Consider the following 24,809-nt stretch of genomic DNA (forward strand, 5'->3'; position numbering starts at 1 on the left):
TCAAAAATTATAATCAATAAATGATTTTATAATAATGAGAATTGACTTGGTAAGATTTGCTTCTGATTGATCCTTAAATCCTTGAATATCTGAACACACAGAGCCATCAAGAATTCTGTTATGCAGGACCTCTTGCCTTTAATGCTGAAATATCTAGAACCAGTTGGTTCTAGGTTTGAGAAATAGCGATGACCTTACCAGAAATGTTAGTCTGAGAAAGAAGTCTTATTTATAAAGAAAGACAATTAAAGTAAATTAATTATCTGATATGTACGACTTACAGTTCTAAAGAAAGGACAGTTCCAGGTGAGCTAAGATGTGCCACATTGTTAATACCTTACACCATTGCCACCATGTATTTGTCAAAACCTTCTGCACAGAAAAGGAAATAATCAACAGAAAGAAGAGGCAATAGAATGGGAGGAAATATTTGAAATGCATGTATCTGATAAAGCAGGGGTCCTCAAATTCCAGGATTTAATACCTGACAATCTGAGGTGGATCTGATAATAATAATAATAGAAATAAAATGCACAATAAATGCAATGTGCTTGAATCATCCCAAACCCACTATCATCCTGGTCCATGGAAAAATTGTCTTCTATGAAACCAGTTCTTGGCACCAAATACACTGAGGATTACTGCAAAGGATTAACCTCTAATAAATGCATTAAAAGCTCATGCAATTTAATAGCAAAAAGCACAAAAGCTAATAGTCCTGCTAAAAAATTAGCTAAGGACATAATTTAGACATTTATTTTTTTTGGAAAATATATAAATGGCCAATAGGCATTTTAAAAGAAGAAAAACATGTTCAATGTCCTAATCATCAGGGAAAGGCAAATCAAAACCCAAATGAAATATTACCTTATATCTGTCAGGATGACTATTATCAGAAAATATAAAAATACAAAGTCAGCAGGGATATGGAGAAATTAGAACCCTTGTATGCTGTTGGTAGAAATGCAAAATGGCATGGCTGCTAAGGAAAACAGTATAGTGGTGTTTCACAATATAAAAATTAAATAGTTATATGATCCAGTAATCCTGTTTTTAGATGTTCATCCAAAAAGGGTGAAATTATGATTTCAAAGGGATGTTAACATTTCTGTGTTCATTATAGAACTATTCACAGTAGCCAAGATGTGGAAACATCTAAATATGAAAAAATAAGTAGATAAAGAAAATGTGGCATATACAAAAAATTGAATACAATTCAACCTTTTTAAAAAAAAAAAGATGGAAATTCTGCAATATGTGACCACATGGATGAATATTGAAGATATTATCCTTAAGTGATATAAACCAGTAACTGAAAGGCAAATATTATTTGATTTCCCACTTATGTATGTATTTAACATAATGAAATTCATAAAATCAAAGAGTGTTATGATAATTGTCAGAGTTAGGTGGAGGGGGAAATGGGAAGTTACAAATCAATGGGCATAAACTTTTACTTAAGCAAGTTGAATAACTTCTAGAGATGTAATACACAAAAACACATCCATAGTCAGCAATGCTGTATGGGTACCCTAGAATCTAAGAGGATGGGTCATGTTGTGTTCTTACCACAATAAAATTTATATATATATATATATAAATATATAAAGAAATATAGGTGTATTATTATTTAAAAAGAAAAATTTTATTGCACTTCATCAGTTTCTTGCTCCTCCCCCCCCCACCCCCCACCCCATTAATGCCAGCTTACTTGTCTTGAATCCGGTCCAGGTACCACATTGCATTAAGTCATCATGTCTTCCAAATCTCCTCTGGTCTGTGACACTTTTTCAATTTTCTTTTTCTTTTCTTTTCTTTTTTTTTTTTTTTTTTTTTGGCTCTTACAATTCTAAGGGATACTGGTGAGGTATCCTGTAGAATACTTTAAAATGTGGGCTTTCCTAATGATTTTTCTCACATTGGATTGAGGGAAAGAATATCACAGAAGTAAAGCTTTTCTCACCACATCATACCAGGGGATAAATGAGAGCCACATTACACCACTATGGTGATAATCACCTTTTTCTTTTACTTCAGGTAGAAAGGTAATGGAGAAGGCAATGGCAACCCACTCCAGTATTCTTGCCTGGACAATCCCATGGACAGAGGAGCCTGGTGGGCTGCAGTCCATGGGGTCACTAAGAGTCGGACATGACTGAGCGACTTCACTTTCACTTTTTGCTTTCATGCCTTGGAGAAGGAAATGGCAACCCACTCCAGTCTTCTTGCCTGGAGAATCTCAGGGACGGGGGAGCCTGGTGGGCTGCCATCTATGGGGTCGCACAGAGTCAGACACGACTGACGTAACTTAGCAGGAGCAGCAGCAGCAGCAGTCAGGTAGTATCAGTCACATTTCTTTAAAGTTGAATGCAAGATTTCCAATGTAGTTGAGTTGATAACAATTATTTCTAGAGTGCTATTTTTTTATTATTAAATTCTATAGTTCATGCTTTTTTTTTTTTTTCAAGAAATATGTGCTATTTCAATATCTAAAAGTAGTTAATGGAGTGGATGTGGTGATGTAATAAAAGAGATATTTAAAAGGGACTAGATCATTTGGTGTAAGAGACAGCAAAAGAGACACTGATGTATAGAACAGTCTTATGGACTCTGTGGGAGAGGGAGAGGGTGGGAAGATTTGGGAGAATGGTATTGAAACATGTAAAATATCATGTAAGAAACAAGTTGCCAGTCCAGGTTCGATGCATGATACTGGATGCTTGGGGCTAGTGCACTGGGACGACCCAGAGGGATGGTATGGGGAGGGAGGAGGGAGGAGGGTTCAGGATGGGGAACACATGTATACATGTGGCGGATTCATTTTGATATTTGGCAAAACTAATGCAATTATGTAAAGTTTAAAAATAAAATAAAATTAAAAAAAATAAAAAATAAAAGAGCTTATTTAAACATCTCAAAAAATAAATAAATAAAATAAAAGGGACTAGATAATTTTCCTAACTTAATATTTAAGTTTGTAAATATTTCTGCTTTAACTCAATAAATCATGATATCAGATATTCATTCTTTTCTATTTCTGTGTAGTATTCCATTGTAAAACTATATTACTACCTGCTTATCAAATCCTATTGATATTTGGGTTATTTCCACCTTTGGGAAACAGTGAATAAAGCTTCTGTGAATACTGATGTGTGATCCCTTTTGTAGAAATGTGTTGTCATGCCCCTTGCATAAATAGAGTTGAGATTTGTGGTTAAAGGCCGGGTACATATTTATCTAAGTAAAATCTTCCATATCAAAAAATGAATAAAACATGAAGAATTCTTCATTCTACTCCCATTTGGTTATACTGAAAGTTTGGAAGAAGAGGTTTATGCTTGGCATATTGTAGCCATTCAATTAATATTTGATAATGTTGACTTCTGTAATTCAGTTCAGTTCAGTCACTAAGTCGTGTCCGACTCTTTGGGACCCCATGAATCGCAGCACGCCAGGGCTCCCTGTCCATCACCAACTCCCGGAGTTCACTCAGACTCACGTCCATCGAGTCAGTGATGCCATCCAGCCATCTCATCCTCTGTCGTCCCCTTCTCCTCCTGCCTGCAATCCCTCCCAGCATCAGAGTCTTTTCCAATGAGTCAGCTCTTCACATGAGTTGGCCAAAGTACTGGAGTTTCAGCTTTAGCATCATTCCCTCCAAAGAAATCCTAGGGCTGATCTCCTTCAGAATGGACTGGTTCAATCTCCTTGCAGTCCAAGGGACTCTCAAGAGTCTTCTCCAACACCACAGTTCAAGAGCATCAATTCTTTGGTGCTCAGCTTTCTTCACAGTCCAACTCTCACATCCATACATGACCACTGGAAAAACCATAGCCTTGACTAAACAGACCTTTCTTGGCAAAGTAATGTCTCTGCTTTTCAATATGCTATCTAAGTTTGTCATAACTTTTCTTCCAAGGAGTAAGCGTCTTTTAATTTCATGGCTGCAGTCACCATCTGCAGTGATTTTGGGACCCAAAAAAAATAAAGTCTGACACTGTTTCCACTGTTTCCCCATCTATTTCCCATTTTCAGATGCCATGATATTCGTTTTCTAAATGTTGAACTGTAAGCCAACTTTTTCACTCTCCACTTTCACTTTCATCAAGAGGTTTTTTTTTAGTTCCTCTTCACTTTCTGCCATAAGGGTGGTGTCATCTTCATATCTGAGGTTATTGATATTTCTCCTGGCAATCTTGATTCCAGCTTGTGCTTCTTCCAGCCCAGCGTTTCTCATGATGTACTCTGTGTATAAGTTAAATAAGCAGGGTGACCTTATACAGCCTTGACGTACTCCTTTTCCTATTTGGAACCAGTCTGTTGTTCCATGTCCAGTTCTAACTGTTGCTTCCTGACCTGCATACAAAATAATTACATCATTTGATAACTGTAAAAAAGTATTGGAGTGATGAAAAGTCTGAGAGGAGTAACTTTAACATATAAATTTTCATATGAAATGCCCCTAACATTGTTCCAGTTTTTCTGGGACACAGAAATTGCATCAGAGAATGGTGATTAATTATAAATGTTTATTTCATGGTTTTAAGAGAATGAGGCAACAGATAGTCTCTAGGGTTTATGCCCCAAAGGCTGTGACTCTGCATATAAGAATATATCCATTACTTCCAAATAGGGCAGATCCTACTTTCAACATCAGCAGGTATGAATTAGATTCTAAAGACAGATTAATATTAATTTCAATATTGGGAATCTAGGGGAAAAAGTGTGGAGGGGAAGTTTACCATTTCGATATAGACATTCTTGAGAATTATGTAGTCATTGAAAAGTGCCTTTCTGAGGTTTCAAGGAAGAGGAATTGCACTCAGCCTACAGAACTCTTTATTAAAGCTGACTCAGCTGAGCTCCTGAGTGAGTGTGTGGGTGCTCAGTGCTTCAGTCCTGTATGATGCTGTGCCAGGCTCCTCTGACCATGGGATTATCCTGGGAAGACTACTGAACCAGGCTGCCATTTCCTCCTCCAGGAGATCTTCCTAACCCATGGATCAAACCGGGGTTTTCTGTGACTCCTGCATCCTCAAGCAGGAGGATTCTTTGCCATGGAGCTTCCTAGGAAGTCTTAGCCCCTAAATAACAGCTCCTTAAACAAGAGATGCCTGGAATGTGGGGTTAGGAGAGTTCTGAGAATCCAGGGAATGTGCATTGTCTTGCTACTACAAATGTTTGAAGTTGCAGTCAAAGTAGAAAGGACAAGTATTTTTAAAAAGAGAGCGAGATCAAACAAACTCTATAATGAAAAAAGAAAAATAGGACCATTTTTACTTAAGATTATAAAGTGGCTCTGAGACTAAATATTACAACAAAATAGGGAAAAAATGTAGGGAACCTATATCAAAAGTAACATTAGTTTAAAATGAGTGTTTAGGAAATTCCCTGTCAGTGGATAGAAGTTGACCAATGCAGGAGTGCAGATTTGATCCCTGGTCAGAGAATTGTAGTCCCACATGCCTCATGGCCAAAAAATCAAAACATAAAACAGAAGTGGTATTGTTGCAAATTCAATAGAGACTTTAAAAATTGTCCATATCAAAAATAAATAAATAAAATAAAATGAAGTTTAAGCACCTTGCTGCTGCTGCTGCTGCTAAGTCGCTTCAGTCGTGTCTGACTCTGTACCGCCCCATAGACAGCAGCCCACCAGGCTCCCCCATTCCTGAGATTCTCCAGGCAAGAACACTGGAGTGAGTTGCCATTACCTTCTCCAATGCGGGAAAGTGAAAAGTGAAAGTGAAGTCGCTCAGTCGTGTCTGACTCTTTGCGACCCCATGGACTACACACAGGCATATGCTGTAGTGGTGCTTTTACATGCAAAAAAACTGAATCAATGACAACAATAAAAGGAACCCACAGTTTTTGGGGGGGTTACTAAATGCTGCTGGGGGGCTGGTTCCATTTCAGATGTAAGAATGAAAGCTGCAAACGTATTTTCTCACTGTGCATGCACATCTCATCTTCCAAACATTATAAATTAATTATATCTAGAACATCCAGCTTTGTGATAGGCTGTCTTCAATACTCAAATTTATGAGTTTAGGAAGAGATAGGGATCTTGAGTTCTTTGTTTTGCATATGATCTGATCTCTTCATTGCTGGCCATCTGAAATCAGTTTCTTTTTTTTTTTTTTTTTTTTTTGAAATCAGTTTCTTGAGTTGTGGAACTAGAGAACTACCAGAAATGATAGAGAAAGAGCTCCTGGTTCTGGTTCAATAGGATCTTAGAGGTATTGGTCACCAATTAGAGAAATAGAATTATTTTATATTACTTTTTTTCTCATGAAATGTCTCCATAGTACAGTGCTACCTCAAGTGTTTAATCTTTCTCCTTTACAGGTAATATAGGGACAGAATAAATATCCTATGCACCTTGAAGGGAGAAAAAAGAGAAAGGCCAAGAACTGGACATTTCTAAGTCAGAATCTTTAATAAGGATAGCTATTCTTTCTGAGAGAATATTTTTCTCAAATTTCTTTCCTTGATGCATTCTAGTATAGTTCTGTGATATGAATACTTTCATCAGGCACATTCCCAAAGTCTCCAGTTTGTCATAAATTAGTATGATAATAAATAAAATAGCATCTGGACCTGGATCAAGATTACTGTAGACAAATGAGTAATTGCTGGGAGCCTGGATCGAGGTTCATGTCATAGATGTGTAGATTGGGCCTTATTTGCATGGTACAGGGAAAGTCAAAAATTTCCATCTTATGCTTTGCCATCTCTAGAGTAAGTAGCTAGACTAGATTATCTTTATTTTTTTTTAAATATTATTATTCCTCAAGCAATGATGGGGGATTGACAACCTGGACTTGCTAGGTTGAGAAATACACTCTGTGAAAAATTATAATTTATTTTGAAAAAAAAAAGTTTACTGATCCAGAAGCAAAACAAGTATTAAAGTGCTATATGGAATTAATAGTATAGAGAAAAATGTAAAGTGTTAGAGGTGTCATTTTTAATGTCACATTCTGAACATACAATGCAAAATTTAATTTGTTTAAAAGTTTATCACTTTTGCTATTAGTTATAGAACTGAAACAAGTAGCTCTGGTACTAGGGTAAATTAATATTTTATGAAATTATAATGTTCAAGAAAATCTGAAAGTATTATTTGAGGATTTCATTTAAAATAATCCCAAGTGACTTGAACCCATCTTTTTACTTTGAAATATTAAAAATTAAAATTGAGAACTAAGAAAGTTCGATAATTATAACTTTACTTAAATAAAAAGTTTAAAAGTTTGTCATTTTTGAAAATTTTAGACATTTAGCATAGCGTGCATAGAAAGCACATAGATTCTAAAAGAGACACTTTGCTTCATCTTTCAGCTTTGGTAAGGAGTAATTAACCAAATGTCATACATCCTTATTTCCCTTAATATTTTTCTTTCTAGGACTGATTCAGATTCTGACAAACAGAAACCATGTTTCTATCAGAGAGAAATAAAAGTGGGGCCACATTCACTGTCCTGGGCTTCTCCAATTACCCAGAGTTGCAAGTCCCCCTCTTCTTGACATTCCTGGCCATCTACAGTGTCACTGTGGTAGGGAATCTTGGTATGATTGTAATCATCAAAATTAACCCCAAACTGCACACCCCCATGTACTTTTTCCTCAGCCACCTCTCCTTTGTGGACTTTTGTTATTCCTCCATCATTGCTCCCAAGACCATGTTGAACCTCATGGTAGAAGACAGAACCATTTCATTTGTAGGCTGTGTAATACAATTCTTTTTCTTTTGTACCTTTGTGGTGACTGAGTCCTTTTTATTAGCTGTGATGGCCTATGACCGTTTTGTGGCCATCTGTGACCCTCTGCTCTACATGGTGGCCATGTCCCCGAGACTCTGTGCCACATTAGTGGTTGGATCTTATGCTTGGGGAGTAGCTTGCTCCTTGATACTCACCTGTACTGTTATCAAATTATCATTTCAAGGTTTCAACACAATCGATCACTTCTTCTGTGAGTTATCCTCCCTGCTTTCCCTCTCTTGCTCTGATACTTATCTCAACCAGTTGCTGCTTTTCATTTTTGCCACCTTTAATGAGGTCAGCACACTTGTCATCATTCTCCTGTCTTATGTGTTTATTGTTGTCACCATCCTCAAAATGTGTTCAGCCTGTGGTCGTCACAAAGCCTTTTCCACCTGTGCCTCCCACCTGACCTCCATCAGCATCTTCCACGGCACCATCCTCTTCCTCTACTGTGTGCCCAACTCCAAAAACTCCAGGCACACAGTTAAAGTGGCATCTGTGTTTTACACGGTGGTCATCCCCATGCTGAATCCCCTGATCTACAGTCTGAGAAATAAGGATGTCAAGGACACAGTCTCCAAGATCATGGACTCTAAAGTGTTTTCGTACTAAGAATTATTCTGAAAGATTTTGCTCTTGATATGTAAATAAACAGTCTGCAAAGGTTGGTTGATAAAAATAAATTTATTATTAATGAAGTGTTAATATGTAAAATAGAAAGTACATGGTATTTTTCTTAACTGTACTAAACTTGACTTTCTCTCTTATTTACTGGAAAAAATGTTAGCAATCTTTCAAATTTTTTTCATCTAAAATTTTAGACAAAATAATCTGATTACAAAGGTTAAAAGACCTTTATATCATGTGGTATACTTGTGTAATCTTAATAATTGTTAATTTCATCCTCCTTTTTCAATACTTATGATAGACTAGGCTTTCAATAATAACATGGATTCCTCTTACAAAAAGTACAAATAGTAGTTAAGACATAATGTTCATCCTTCAAGTAATGAAAACTCAGTGATGATAGTAGGGCACTTTAAAAAGTGGAAATTGTATAAGAGAGAAAACAGTAAGTATACTAGAAGGTTTCAGAGGAAACTTTTCAACTCCTTAAGAAAGATACTTTTATAAAATAGGCATTATGTACTCTGGTTTGGATAACAGAAAGAGTTTTAGGAGACATATTTCAACATAGGAGTTTTATCCAGGAGACTAAAGACTGAGAAACAAAGAGGTCAGACTGCAATACTAAGTCAGTGATACAACAATGATTTTTTTAATTGAATAAATACTGTGTTTGCATATTTGGATATTTTTGTTGTATTGTATATACAGGTTACTTGGCATGAATGAAAGTTGATAAGATATCGTTTATATTCTGAATGTGTTTTCAAAAGAGCTCCAGTGTGGCAACATAACCAGCTATGATTGCTGTTGAGTCATTCAGTTCTGTCCAATTCTTTTGCAACCCCGTGGACTCTAGTCCACCAGGCTCCTCTATCCATGGGATTTTCCAGGCAAGAATACTGGAGTGGGTTGCCATTTCCTTCTCCAGTGATAGAGTCCACCAGAGAGTTAAAAAATGGTAGACCAGATCTCAGAAAATTCTACATACAGAAAGGAAGCATGGTAAGTACCTGCCTAATATGCATTTCAAGCTATTATTCTGCCTATGAAGACATCAAAAACATTATCTTTTTTTTTCCCCTGAATAAAATGTCTGTGTCCTTCTCAACTAAAGAAAGTGAAAGTTAAAGTTGCTCAGTTGTGTCTTATTCTTTGTGACCCCATGGACTAGTCCAGAGAATTCTCCAGGCCAGAATACTGGAGTGGGTAGCCTTTCCCTTTTCCAGGGAATCTTCCCAACCCAGGAATCGAACCAAGGTCTCCCACATTGCATGCGGATCCTTTACCAGTTGAGCCACAAGGGAAACTCTCTCAACTAAACTCATAGCTTAAAAAAAAAACAGTACTTGGAGTTGCCCTAAGTGTTGAAAACCAGTTGCCTATATGACCATATTCAACATACAAGAAGAAGGTAGTCACTAGCATCCAGACCTATTCAATCTGGAAAATTAGAAATACCAAATCTTGGGACTTTCCTGGTGGTCCAAAAGCTAAGAGTCTGCACTCCCAGTTCAGGAATCCTGGCTTTGATCTCTGGTCAGGGAACTAGACTCCTTGTGCTGCAACTGAAAGACTCTATGTGCTGCAACTAAGATCTAGTGTAGCCAAACGAAAACACATTGAACAAAAGAAATACCAAGTCTTCCAGTGTTCTGGTCTGGAGAATTCCGTGGACTGTATAGTCCAGGGGGTCGCAAAGAGTCAGACACAACTGAGCGACTTTCACTTCACCTAACATTAATAGCTTACTTTTGCTTGAATAATTTGTACACTATTCTCTCTACTCAATATGTCTAGATAAATTCTGCAATGTCTACTTTTCAAAAGATCTAAACACTCATAATATTTGAGAGCATTAAATGTAAATGGGAATAGAATCTGTCAGAATTTGTGCTGGAATAGGAATGACACAAATACTTCAGCCAATTTCTCACAATGATCTTTCCTCAAATTTTTTAAAGTAATGCATTAAAATTAGATTGCCTTCTAATTTTGCTGAAGACTAAAATTTTGGACCTTATATCTTTTAAGATGATTTTCTGTCCAATATGGTAGTTTTCAACATGATCCCAATTCTTCAGTTATCCAGGTATCCACGCCCTTTCCTACTTTTCTGATTAATCATGGAATCAATTTCTCCATGTTCTGAATGTAGACTACTTTGTGACTAGCTTTGACTGATATAGATGGTAGCTGAAGAGAGATTGTGCCGTCTTCAAGCCTCTGATGGCCCTGTGGCTTTCTCATAATCTCTTGGAATTTGCATAGTCTCTTAAAAAAGCTGCCATGTGAATAAGCACAGGCTAGCCTATTGGATAATGAACAATATGCCTTACACCCCTATTCCATGACATAGCATTTAGCAACCTCCCGACTGGAGTGTGAGGTCTTCTTAGATCACCTAGACTGCAAAGTTGATAAAATACATGTAAGGACACCAGCCAAGATCAGCCATGTCAAGATCAGATGAGGGCACTGACCTTACTGACTCATGTAATAGTGATCCATGCAATAAGCAGCTGTTTTTGTTTTTTTTTCTAAGCTAGTGTTTTGGAGTAGCTTGTTATGCTGTCTTTAAAACCACTGACCTTCTTAATTTCTGACACTACCACAAAGACCTTCTCAAGTCTTATCATATAGCAACTAAGTATATCAGCTTTTCTTAAATGCAACTTGATTAAAATGTGCAATTAAAAACTTTAGACAATTTAACTTGTTAATGTAATTGAATCTTTTGATACAATACTTTAATAAAATTATAGTATCTTGTTTGTATAAATGTAGTTCATCAAAAACTAACAACTTCAAAATTTTATTAAAATGATCATTAAATAAAATTAAATTATGAGTTTAAATTACTTAAAAAAATACCTGCCCTGCCTTTAAGACTTAGATAAATAGGTAAGCAGAGAGTTCCTCTGAGTGTTTTGCCCAGATGATGTAAAACATCACTGCCAATGCTGTTCTTTATAGATGTCTTTTTATTCTTTCTGTAATGGAATTCTCTCCCTCAGAGAGATGCATTTTAAAACTGGCAATACTTTCAGGGTATACTAAGAATAACAACAACAAAAATAGATATATTATAATCATCAATCCACTAATTTCAAAACATTACTGTATGGTCTAAAATGTATGTCTAAAGTCCTTATTTTTTGAGAAAAAAAAAGATATATATAAACCAGAGAGAAACAAGAAGTCATGTCAAGGGTTGGCAAAATCTTGATTATAGATAATGTTAGGCTTTCTGGAAAGCAGTACTTCACAGTGCTCTTATGTTTTAAGTTTTAGGATTTTGTTTTTGCTTTTCTAATTAGGATAATTTGGGTAATGCATGAATGAATAAGAGGAATCCTTGCTTCTGAAAAATGAAATTACTTGGAATTCTTGAATCTTTGGTATATTCAAGGGCACACACAACAGACTCTCCTTTGAGCACTGTTGGTTTAAGGAGAGGTTATGCAGTCAGATAAGAAGCGACTTGGGAGAGATCCTTCAGGCAGACCCATTAAATAGTCTCTGTGTTGAGCAGGGAGCACGGTTTTCAGCACCGTCAGTGGCTCTGCTCTTCCTAACACAGGGCCAGATGGCAAAAAACAAGGAGCAGCATATGAGCTCATTCTATCAGTGATTCCATTTATGACTTTGTGCAAGTTACAGCTGTCGAGGTCTAAGTCATCTTAGATGCTGCATAGCTGTAATCATCTCACTTACTTTTATAGCTATAATCATCTCACTTATTTTTATAAAGATGAAAGGTGTGGGTGGTTGTATTCAGAAGAGTACACAGCACATACAAAGTGACCAGCAAATGTGAGCAATTGTTATTATTCTCAGCAAAAGTGGATGATTATTTCCATCCCTTTCTGGTATTCAGCAGAATGCTATTGTGACATCAAACTCTATGTCCTCCAGAAAGGAGCTCTAAGTGTAAGACTGGCACAGTTTATAAGACTTATCCACATATTTCATAATGGCAACATAATCCCTGGTTCAGAGGGCAATGTTTGAACGCAGCAAAAAAATGCTCTGTAGTTCATCATGACATCTGAAAGGAATTGTGTTGAACTGTAATAACATGTACCAACTTGGGTCTTTCCAGGTGGCTCAGTGGATAAAGAATCCACCTGCAATTCAGGAAACACAGGTTCAGTCCCTGGGTCAGGAAGAGCCCCTGGAGGAGAGCATGGCAACCCACTCCTGTATTCTTGCCTGGAGAATCCCATGGACATAGGAGCCTGGTGGGCTATGGTCCATAGAGTCACAAAAAGTCAGACATGAGTGAAGAGACTTGGCATGTACGTGAACCAGCTTTAAATAGCTTTTCCCCTCTGACTGCAACTAATACAACTCGTTAATTATTTGAGTCCCAAGATGATGTTTGCTTGATGTCTTGTTGATGTCCCACAGAGATCAATGATTAGTTTGGAAGCTTAAGAAATATGAGCTCCAGGGATACAAACACATAAAAATGTAAAGCATGTAACATTTTCCCTCATAGCATCTTCATAAACAGGAAGCAAGTTCTATCTCACAGCTTAGTTGGACTATACCTTGTTTTGGGGGGAATGGACTGAACTGTATTTCCTGGGGTCTGGAGGCTTGTTTATTTATCTTCTCATAAGGGTAACATTATTAGCCATGTATGAGAGGGGGGAGAATTGTAAAAGAGGGTAGTGACATTAGACATATTTTTAAAAGTCTGTAGTTAGTCTCTATTTATAGAGTATTTTAAGAAATGCCCAAATTTTGAGCACTCCTTTTTGAAAATATTTTCACTTTTTGTGCTGAGAAACAATCTCGACAGGAAATGGGAACAACTCAATCCGCAGAGCCGAATATCTTGTAACAGCTATCAGTGTAAGAGGGAAAGAGTGTGAGCCAACAGGGAGGAATGCTTGATTCCTCTCCCCTTCACCCCTCCTCCTCCCTCACTTTAACTACATCCACGGAACCTGGGAAAGACAGCAGGGAAAGTCTCCTGACAGTCACTCTGAGGCTGGGAGTGGTGCTGAGGGGTCCTCGGAACTGTTCCAGGAGGAACAGAGACATGTGAACCACCTCTGGATCATACAGGAGGGGGATTACTTTGTCCTTGTGCCAAAGGGATTTGTAGATGTCTCTCTATAGCAATTTTCTCACATTTGATACTATTGACATTTTGACCCAATTTATATGTTGGTCTTTTCATGTGTTGTGAGTGTGTGTGGAGGATGGGGTTGGGGAGGGAGATGATGTTCTGTATCTTGTAGACTATTTAGCAGCATCTCATCTGTCCAGGGGGTTCCCTGGTGGCTCAGAGGGTAAAGAATCTGCCTGTGATTCAGGAGACCCGGGTTCAATCTCTGGGTCAGGAAACTCCCCTGGAGACAGGAATCGCTATCCACTCCAGTATTCTTGTCTGGAGAATTCCATGGACAGAGAAGCCTGTCAGGCTTACAGTCCATGGGGTCTCAGTCAGAAACAGCTGACTAGTCGGTCCACTAGATGTCAGTAGCAACCTTCCCTATTGTGCCTATCAACAATATCAAAAATTGCTAAATGTCCCATGGGGTTATAATCTCTCCTGGTTAAGAACCACTTCTTTCTATAAGTAATCAGCAGCTTGATTTTTCTCTTTATTTTATTTTTTAACTTTACAATATTGTATTGGTTTTGACATATATCAAAATGAATCTGCCACAGGTATACATGTGTTCCCCATCCTGAACCCTCCTCTCTCCTCCATCCCTATGGGTCGTCCCAGTGCACCAGCCCCAAGCATCCAGTATCGTGCATCGAGCCTGGACTGGCGACTCGTTTCATATGTGATATTAGACAGGTTTCAATGCCATTCTCCCAAATCATCCCACCCTCTCCCTCTCCCACAGAGTCCAAAAGACTGTTCTATACATCAGTGTCTCTTTTGCTGTCTCGTATACAGGGTTATTGTTACCATCTTTCTAAGTTTCATATATATGTGTTAGTATACTGTATTGGTGTTTTTCTTTCTGGCTTACTCACTCTGTATAATAGGCTCCAGTTTCATCCACCTCATTAGAACTGATTTAAATGTATTCTTTTTAATGGCTGAGTAATACTCCATTGTGTATATGTACCATAGTTTTCTTATCCATTCATCTGCAGGATCCTCTATGACCCACCTCCAAGAATATTGGAAATAAAAGCAAAAATAAACAAATGGGACCTAATTAAACTTAAAAGTTTCTTCACAACAAAGGAAACTATAAGCAAGGTGAAAAGATAGCTTTCAGAATGGGAGAAAATAATAGCAAATGAAGCAACTGACAAACAACTACTCTCAAAAATATGCAAGCAACTCCTACAGCTCAATTCCAGAAAAATAAATGACCCAGTCAAAAAATGGGCCAAAGAACTAAACAGACACTTCTCCAAAGACATACAGATGGCTAACAAACACATGAAAAGATGCTCAACATCACTCATTATCAGAGAAATGCAAATCAAAACCACTATGAGGTACCATTTCACGCCAGTCAGAATGGTTGCGATCCAAAAGTCTACAAGCAATAAATGCTGGAGAGGGTGTGGAGAAAAGGGAACCCTCTTACACTGTTGGTGGGAATGCAAACTAGTACAGCCACTATGGAGAACAGTGTGGAGATTCCTTAAAAAACTGGAAATAGACCTGCCTTATGATCCAGCAATCCCACTGCTGGGAATACACACTGAGGAAACCAGAAGGGAAAGAGACACGTGTACCCCCAATGTTCATCGCAGCACTGTTTATAATAGCCAGGACATGGAAGCAACCTAGATGTCCATCAGCAGATGAATGGATAAGAAAGCCATGGTACATATACACAATGGAGTATTACTCAGCCATTAAAAAGAATACATTTGAATCAGTTCTAATGAGGTGGATGAACTGGAGCCGATTATACAGAGTGAAGTAAGCCAGAAAGAAAAACACCAATACAGTATACTAATGCATATATATGGAATTTAGAAAGATGGTAAAAATAACCCTGTATACGAGACAGCAAAAGAGACACTGATGTATAGAACAGTCTTTTGGACTCTGTGGGAGAGGGAGAGGGTGGGATGATTTGGGAGAATGGCATTGAAACCTGTCTAATATCACATATGAAACGAGTCGCCAGTCCAGGCTCGATGCACGATACTGGATGCTTGGGGCTGGTGCACTGGGATGACCCAGAGGGATGGTATGGGGAGGGAGGAGGGAGGAGGGTTCAGGATAGGGAACACATGTATACCTGTGGTGGATTCATTTTGATATATGTCAAAACCAATACAATATTGTAAAGTTAAAAAATAAAATTAAATTAAGTTAAAAAAATAGATAAAAACAATTTTGTATATAAACAGTATCTCTTTCCACTAAATTAACATGGAAAATAGCAACATAAGTATGAATAGCTGTATTTAAACCAGTAGATGAATGAAATAAATGAATATACATCAAAGGAAAGGAATATAATGCCTCTGTTCAGAATATTTTACATGTAAATGTGTTTAAGGTCCTTTTTATGTTTAAAATCTGAGTTTATACAAGAATACATGGTCCTTTCTGAGCAGTGTAAGTCAAGTTGGATTTTCCTGTCTTTGTATAGAATTTTTAATTGTCACAATAAATTTAATGGATGTGCATATGTGTGTATTGTGCATATCCAATATGCACAATACACACATATGTTTGCACCATTTATTATGGAATTAAAACAGTGTACCTCTATTGGAGTTGGTTAGGCATATGTGATAAATGTTGGATAAGTGGGAAAATTTAATCAAATATGGGACTGAACTCTGAAGAGATATGGACAAAAAAATAATAGGAAAAATCTATATTTCTGTGTCAATAATCCCACATATGAAACCGTGTTGTGCTCAGTTGCTCAGTTGTGTCCAAATCTTTGTGACTCCATGGACTATAACCCACCAGGCTCCTCTGTCCATGGAATTTTTCAGGCAAGAATACTGGACTGGAAGCCATTTCCTCCTCCAGAGGATTTTACCCACCCAGGGATCTTTCCCACATCTTTTGTGCCTTCTGTATTGGCAGGTGGATTCTTTACAACACTAGCATATTTGTCACATATTTCTGAGAACAAAAAAATTGAAAAATCCAGAGCTCTGACACAGACATAGAAATATACCCTAAATTATTCCAGAGACAACACTGAATGTGCCGGAAGATAAAACCACACACAAGAAAACATCATGAGTTTAGTCACAGGTACTAATATTTTGCAGTATGAGTTTCTTAGATATATTTTATTTTTTCTCAGTTTTTTTTTTTCTTTTCACTAAAATAAAAATGTTCACCTCTAGTAAACAAAGTTTCATCATGTATTTTAAAGAAAATCTTAATTCAGTTCAGTTCAGTCACTCAGTCATGTCTGACTATTTGAGACCCCATGAATCGCAGCATGCGAGGCCTTCCTGTCCATCACCAATTCCCTGGGTTCACCCAGATTCATGTCCATTGAGTCAGTGATGCCATCTCATCATCTGTCATCCCCTTCTCCTCCTGCCCTCAACCTTTCCCAGCATCAGAGTCTTTTCAAATGAGTCAGCTCTTTGCATCAGGTGGCCAAAGTATGGGAGTCTCAGCTTCAACATCAGTCCTTCCAATGAACACCAAGGACTGATCTCCTTTAGGATGGACTGGTTGGATCTCCTTGCAATCCAAGGGACTCTCAAGAGTCTTCTCGAACACCAGAGTTCAAAAGCATCAATTCTTCGGTGCTCAGCTTTCTTTAGGAGAAGGCAATGGCAACCCACTCCAGTACTCTTACCTGGAAAAGCCCATGGATGGAGGGGCCTGGTAGGCTGCAGTCCATGGGGTCGCTAAGAACCGGACACAACTGGGTGACTTCAGTTTCACTTTTCACTTTCATGCAGTGGAGAAGGAAATGAAAACCCACTCCATTGTTCTTCCCTGGAGAATCCTAAGGATGCAGGGGCTGCCATCTATGTGGTAGTACAGAGTCAGAAGGACTGGAGCGACTTAGCAGCAGCCGCAGCTGCAGTTTTCTTTATAGCCCAACTCTCACATCCATACATGATCACTGGAAAAAACATAGCCTTGACTAGATGTACATTTGTTGACAAAGTAATGTCTTCACTTTTTAATATGCTGTCTAGGTTGGTCATAACATTCCTTCCAAGGAGTAAGCATCTTTTAATTTCATGGCTGCAATCACCATCTGCAGTGAATTTGGAGCCCCAAAAAATAAAGTCAGCCACTGTGTCCACTGTTTCCCCATCTATTTGCCATGAAGTGATGGGCCCAGATACGATGATCTTAGTTTTCTGAATGTTGAACTTTAAGCCAAATTTTTCACTCTCCTCTTTAGAGAAAGAATAAACAAAACCTGAAGTTAATAAAAGGAACCAAAACATAAAGATCAGAGCATAAATAAATGAAAAATATAAATAAAATAATAACAAATATCAGTGAAACTAAAATCTGGTTCTTTGAGAATATAAACAAAGTTGATAAACCTTCAGTCAGACTCATCGAGAGAAGTAAAGAGAAGACTCAAGTCAATAAAATTAGAAATGAAAGACAAGAAGTAACAACTGACATTACAGATATTTTCCATCAGTCATCAATGATGTGTAAGAGGGACGTTCTATGCAAAGAAGGAAAGTTAGTGATGAGGACTGAAGTAGACAGCCTAGAATACATCAGAGTCTTTTGATATGCTGTTCCCTATTTTTGTGGAATTTCAAGAATATTCGTGGAATAGAAGAGTGTCTCCATGCCATTGCCACAACTTGGATTTGAATTGTGAATTTCCTAAAAAACACTCAGTTCTTTAAGTTATCCAATTCCAGACGAGTAAGCCTATTTTAATCAAATGTTGTCTGCTGCAATACTATTTTTGACTTCCATTTAATGAGCTTAATTATTTTTCTTTTTTTGTATCATATTTATTAGATCCAATATAATGGACCAATATGTAGGTTAAATCAGTCTTTAGATGTTGTAATATACATCTGACATTTGAATGGAGACAAATTAACTAGATTACATGTTTATTTACTGCACAATACCTGCCAATCCACTGATGCCCTGTTTGTCTTAGGCTTTAATTTTCAGACAATATTTTCAGTTAGGCTGCCTTTTATGAGCAACAGTTCCAAAAGAGTTCAGTGAAATGATAAAATATGGTAGAAATAAAAACCTATACATCTTTTATATAAAATAAGAATGTTATGTTTGTAGCTTTTTCCACAAAGAAAAGTTTTCCTAACATGCCATAATGTCTCACAAATGCCCTTAAATTTTTTATCCCTTGATGATTTTGTGGCTCATTCATTACCAAACTGCTTAGTTCATTAATGTCTACTACTAGTATCAGCTTAAATTCATTAATATAGAAAATATAAAAAGACTGAGTTCTGAAAGATCGCTCAGTAAATCTTTGATTTACTTTATAACAAAACCTTTAAGACATTGCATAATGTTTTAGTGAGACTGAAATGTTTGAATGACAAATGGACAAAAATTAGCATAAGTAGAAAAGTCAAAAGATTTTTCAAAATTGGTAAGTGCCATATATAAACCCTGCCCACATAATAAGCATGATATCTGAGGAAACCCACAATATTTCTTAGCAGTGAAGCTGACTTGGTCACTCAGTCATGTCTGACGCTTTGTGACCCCATGGATTGTAGCCCACCAGGCTCTTCTCTCTATAGGGATTCTCCAGGCAAGAATACTGGAGTGGGTTGCCATTTCCTCTTCCAGTCTTAACAGTGGAGTATAATACAAATAATTATTCACTTAGGAACTTGAGAAAGTTGTTTCTCATGTGTCATGCCATATAATTTTAATTACACAATTGCTATATGCATGTGGTTGTGTGCACATATGCATAATACAAATATTTTAAAATATAGTTTAGCTTTCAATTTTACTAAGGCCTCTTTTACATCTTTGTTCCATAGGCTAAATATCAGAGGATTTAGGAGGAGAATCACAAGAGTGTAAAACAAAGAGGTCATTTTGTCTTCATCTAGAGAGTAGGATGAACTTGGCCTGAAATATATAAAAAGCATAGTTCCCTGGAAAATTGACCCTTCCGTTAAGTGGAAGGTGCAGGTGATAAAAGCTTTGACTCTCCCCTCAGCAGAGTGGATTTTCAAGACTGAAAGGATGATATAAAAATAAGAACAAGGACTCCTGAAATAGTACTCAGTTCAGTAGAACCCAAAGCAGTGAATATCACTAACTCATTGACCTCTGTATCTGAGGAGGACAGGAAAAAAAAAAAAAAAAAGAGGAGGTAAATCACAGAAAAAATGGTTAATCACATTTGACCCACAGAAGCATAAATAGAATGCTAATGCTGTGTGTATCTGAGAAACTGTTATCCCCACCAGGAAAACCCCATCCATGAACAGGGAGCACACCCTGCTGGACATGCTGACCACATAGAGCAAGGGGCTGCTGATGGTCTTGTACCGGTCATAGGCCATCACAGCCAGCAGGAGACACTCAGCATCAGCAAAGATACATAAGGCCAAGAATTGCAGAGCACAGCCATAGAAAGAGATTGACTTGTTCTTGGCAAATAGGGGGAAATATCAATAACCTCAGATATGCAGATGACACCACCCTTATGGCAGAAAGTGAAGAACTAAAGAGCCTCTTGAGGAAAGTGAAAGAAGAGAGTTAAAAAGTTGGCTTAAAGCTCAACATTCAGAAAACTAAGATCATGACGTCCGGCCCCATCACTTCATGGCAAATAGATAGAGAAACAGTGATAACAGTGGCTGACTTTATTTTGGGGGGCTCCAAAATCACTGCAGATGGTGACTGCAGCCAAGAAATTAAAAGACACTTGCTCCTTGTCCCAACCTAGACAACATATTAAAAAGCAGAGCCATTACTTTGCCAACAAAGGTCCATCTAGTCAAGGTTATGGTTTTTCCAGTAGTCATGTATGAATGTGAGATTTGGGCTATAAATAAAGCTGAGCACCAAAGCATTGATGCCTTTAACTGTGGTGTTGGAAAAAGATTCTTAAGAGTCCCTTGGATTGCATGGAGATCCAACCAATCCATCCTAAAGGAAATCAGGCCTGAATCTTCATTGGAAGGACTGATGCTGAAGCTGAAACTCCAATACTTTGGCCACATGATGTGAAGAACTGATATATTGGAAAAGACTCTGATGCTGGGAAAGATTGAAGGCAGGAGGAGAAGAGATGACAGAGGATGAGATGGTTGGATGGCACCACTGACTCGATGGGTATGCATTTGGGAGTTGGTAATGGACAGGGAGGCCTAGTGTGCTGCGGTCCATGGGATCACAAAGAGTTGGACATGACTGAGTGACTGAAGTGAACTGAACTGGCAAATAGGTCCACCAGCATCTTGGAGCCAATGGCTGTGGAATAGCAGAGGTCAGAGAAAGAGAGGTAACTGAGGAAAAAGTACAAGGGTATATGCATCTAGGGATCCATCCTAATTAAAATAATCATTCCAAGATTTGCCAGAATGTTAATGAGATAAACAACAAAAAACATGATAAATAGGATCACTTTAATCCCAGACTTATCAGTAATTCCCCTAAATATGAATTCAGTTAAGGATGAGCAATTTTCTCTTTCCATTCTTTGGTATTCTTGTCTAAAGTTTTGAAGAAATGATGGAGAAATGATACATATATGTGAACCACTTCTGGACATTCACATCATATTTATAAGAAAGGACATAACTTATTTGTGCTATTTTCTTTTTACATTCAGAAAAGTCTTGATTAAAAGGCATTCTTTAAAGAGATATTGCTATCTGATAATAATAAAAATATCTGAGATAGGCAATTGAAAATTTTCTGTCTGAATCTACATGCCATTCCTGAAGTATGATATTATCTATAAGCTCTTTATCAATGACCTCAGATATGCAGATAACACCACCCTTATGGCAGAAAGTGAAGAAGAACTAAAGAGCCTCTTGATGAAAGTGAAAGAGGAGAGTAAAAAAGTTGGATTAAAATTCAACATTCAAAAAACTAAGATCATGGCATCCTATCCCAACACTTCATGGCAAATAGATGTGGAAACAATGAAAATGGTGACAGACTTTATTTTCTTGGGCTCCAATATCACTGTGGACAGTGACTGCAGTCATGAAATTAAAAGACATTTGCTCCTTGGAAGAAAAGCTATGGCCAACCTAGACACCATACTAAAAAGCAGAGACATTACTTTGTCGACAAAGGTCCATCTAGTCAAGCTATGGTTTTTCCAGTAGTCATGTATAGTTATGAGAGTTGGACAAAAAGAAAGCTGAGCACCGAAGAATTGATGCTTTTGAAATGTGGTGTTGGAGAAGATTCTTGAGAGTTCCTTGGACAGCAAGGAGAACCAACCAGTTGGTCCTAAAGGAAATCAGTGCTGAATATTCATTGGAAGGACTGATGCTGAAGTGAAGCTCCAATTGTTTGGCCACCTAATGCAAATAACTGACTCATTGGAAAGGACTGTGATGCTGGGAAAGATTAAAGGCAGGAGGAGAAGGGGACTATAGAGGATGAGATGGCTGGATGACATAACCAACTCGATGGACATGAGTTTGAGCAAGCTTTGGGAGTTGGTGATGGACCCTCATCTCACACGCTAGTAAAGTAATGCTCAAAATTCTCCAAGCCAGGATTCAGCAATATGTGAATCGTGAACTTCCTGATGTTCAAGCTGGTTTTAGAAAAGGCAGAGGAACCAGAGATCAAATTACCAACATCTGCTGGATCATAGAAAAAACAAGAGAGTTCCAGAAAAACATCTATTTCTGCTTTATTGACTATGCCAAAGCCTTTGACTGTGTGGATCACAATAACCTGTGGAAAATTCTGAAAGAGATGGGAATACCAGACCACCTGATCTGCCTCTTGAGAAATTTGTATGCAGGTCAGGAAGCAACAGTTAGAACTGGACATGGAACAACAGACTGGTTCCAAATAGGAAAAGGAGTACGTCAAGGCTGTATATTTTCACCCTGTTTATTTAACTTATATGCAGAGTACATCATGAGAAACGCTGGGCTGGAAGAAACACAAGCTGGAATCAAGATTGCCGGGAGAAACCTCAATAACCTCAGATATGCAAATGACACCACCCTTATGGCAGAAAGTGAAGAGGAACTCAAAAGCCTCTTGATGAAAGTGAAAGTGGAGAGTGAAAAATTTGGCTTAAAGCTCAACATTCAGAAAACGAAGATCATGTCATCTGGTCCCACCACTTCATGGGAAATAGGTGGGGAAACAATGGAAACAGTGTGAGACTTTATTTTCTTGGGCTCCAAAATCACTGCAGATGATGACTGAAGCCATGAAATTAAAAGACTCTTACTCCTTGGAAGAAAAGTTATGACCAACCTAGATAGCATATTCAAAAGCAGAGACATTACTTTGCCAACAAAGGTTAGTCTAGTCAAGGCTATGGTTTTTCCTGTGGTCATGTATGGATGTGAGAGTTAGACTGTGAAGAAAGCTGAGAACTGAAGAATTGATGCTTTTGAACTGTGGTGTTGGAGAAGGCTCTTGAGAGTCCCTTGGACTGCAAGGAGATCCAACCAGTCCATTCTGAAGGAGATCAGCCCTGGGATTTCTTTGGAAGAAATGATGCTAAAGCTGAAACTCCAGTACTTTGGCCACCTCATGCGAAGAGTTGACTCATTGGAAAAGACTCTGATGCTGGGAGGGATTGGGGGCAGGAGGAGAAGGGGACGACAGAGGATGAGATGGCTGGATGGCATCACTGACTCGATGGACATGAGTCTCAGTGAATTCCAGGAGTTGGTGATGGACAGGGAGGCCTGGTGTGCTGCGGTTCATGGGGTCACAAAGAGTCGGACACAACTGAGTGACTGATCTGATCTGATTCTGGCTGTTGGCAACCTCAAAATAGTGCAGACGATTTTACTGTAAGAGGCAAGTATTAATATAAAAGGCACTGCAGCAACCAGAAGAACTACTGCATAAATTGAGAGCTCATGTGCAAAAGTATCTCCTCAGGCCAGCTTCAGAATGGGGGGAATGTCATAGAAGATGTGGCTAATCTGGTTCGAATGACAGAAACGCAGAGAGAAGATCTGGCAAGCTTGCCCTATCTGCACTGGGATTCCATTGACCCAGGAACCCACAGCCAGCTGGAGGCACACCTTTTGGGTTATGACCAGGGGATAGTGCAGAGGGTCACAGATGGCCACACAGCAGTTATAAGCCATCACTGCCATGAGGAAGCACTCAGTGGTTCCAAGGATAAGGAAGAAGCACATTTGGACAGCACAGTCCAGAACAGAAATGCTTCTGTCCTGAATCCAAAGGTTCATCAGAATCCTAGGGAGAGTGACGGACACTGAACAGATTTCCAGGGAGGAAACGTTTGCCAGGAAGAAATACATGGGTTTGTGCAGTGCAAGGTCAAGCATAGTTATTATTATTATAAGACTGTTTCCAATAAAGATAATGATGTAAATGATGGAGAATACCCCAAATAATAGCCCTTGAAGGTTTGGAAAGTCAGAAAACCCTATGTTGAATCAGTTCTAATGAGGTGGATGAAACTGGAGCCTATTATACAGAGTGAAGTAAGCCAGAAAGAAAAACACCAATACAGTATACTAACGCATATATATGGAATTTAGAAAAATGGTAACAATAACCCTGTGTACGAGACAGCAAAAGAGACACTGATGTATAGAACAGTCTTATGGGCTCTGTGAAAGAGGGAGAGGGTGGGAATATTTGGGAGAATGGCATTGAAACATGTAAAATATCATGTATGAAACGAGTTGCCAGTCCAGGTTCGATGCACGATACTGGATGCTTGGGGCTGGTGCACTGGGACGACCCAGAGGGATGGAATGGGGAGGGAGGAAGGAGGAGGGTTCAGAATGGGGAACACATGTATACCTGTGGCAGATTCATTTTGATATTTGGCAAAACTAATACAATTATGTAAAGTTTAAAAATAAAATAAAATAAAAAAAAAAGAAAACCCTACGATTACAAATTGTATCACTGTAGACATGTTGTCTTCCGCTTCCATCTCTTCATATTTCATCTGTGGGAATGATTCAATCAAAGGTACTGTTATTTCACTTTTTTTGGCTTTTGTTTCCTTATATATATAAAAGATGGTACACCAGTCATTAAAAAACAAACCTATGATTGCTAGGTGTCTAACAGGTTGTGAATTACATTTTTCATTATTATTAAATCAATTTGTAAGAAAAGTTATCCAGTTAAGGTTTATCTTCTGCCATGAATTATCACTTTTTCTGAAGATATGTATTAATAATATTGTTCTTCATCTTCTCAAAAATGCAAAAACTTGAGTTAAATTCATTTATACTAGTGATTTTGCTCTTACAGCTTGTGTGTTTCCCTTTGACTCTCAATTCTATGTT

The 24,809-nt window shown here is 38.0% G+C and overlaps 1 protein-coding gene and 2 pseudogenes across 1 annotated transcript; 1 reads left to right on the forward strand and 2 right to left on the reverse strand.

The window, feature by feature from the left end:
• The first annotated feature begins 7,439 nt into the window (after positions 1–7,439).
• LOC129636533 (olfactory receptor 5D18-like) lies at positions 7,440–8,381 on the forward strand. The gene has a single exon (XM_055559977.1). It carries the CDS (start codon positions 7,440–7,442, stop codon positions 8,379–8,381), a length of 942 nt encoding a protein of 313 aa, XP_055415952.1.
• A 10,845-nt stretch (positions 8,382–19,226) lies between these two features.
• LOC129637076 (olfactory receptor 5W2-like) lies at positions 19,227–21,010 on the reverse strand (annotated as a pseudogene).
• A 174-nt stretch (positions 21,011–21,184) lies between these two features.
• On the reverse strand, positions 21,185–24,463 carry LOC129637077 (olfactory receptor 10AG1-like; annotated as a pseudogene).
• Between the last annotated feature and the right edge of the window lie 346 nt (positions 24,464–24,809).

Source organism: Bubalus kerabau, chromosome 22, assembly GCF_029407905.1.
Source record: "Bubalus kerabau isolate K-KA32 ecotype Philippines breed swamp buffalo chromosome 22, PCC_UOA_SB_1v2, whole genome shotgun sequence".
Classification (NCBI taxonomy): Eukaryota; Metazoa; Chordata; class Mammalia; order Artiodactyla; family Bovidae; genus Bubalus; species Bubalus kerabau.

Coding starts and splice junctions, on each gene's coding strand:
- LOC129636533 (XM_055559977.1), top strand. CDS start 7,440: ATGTTTCTATCAGAGAGAAATAAAAGTGGGGCCACATTCACTGTCCTG.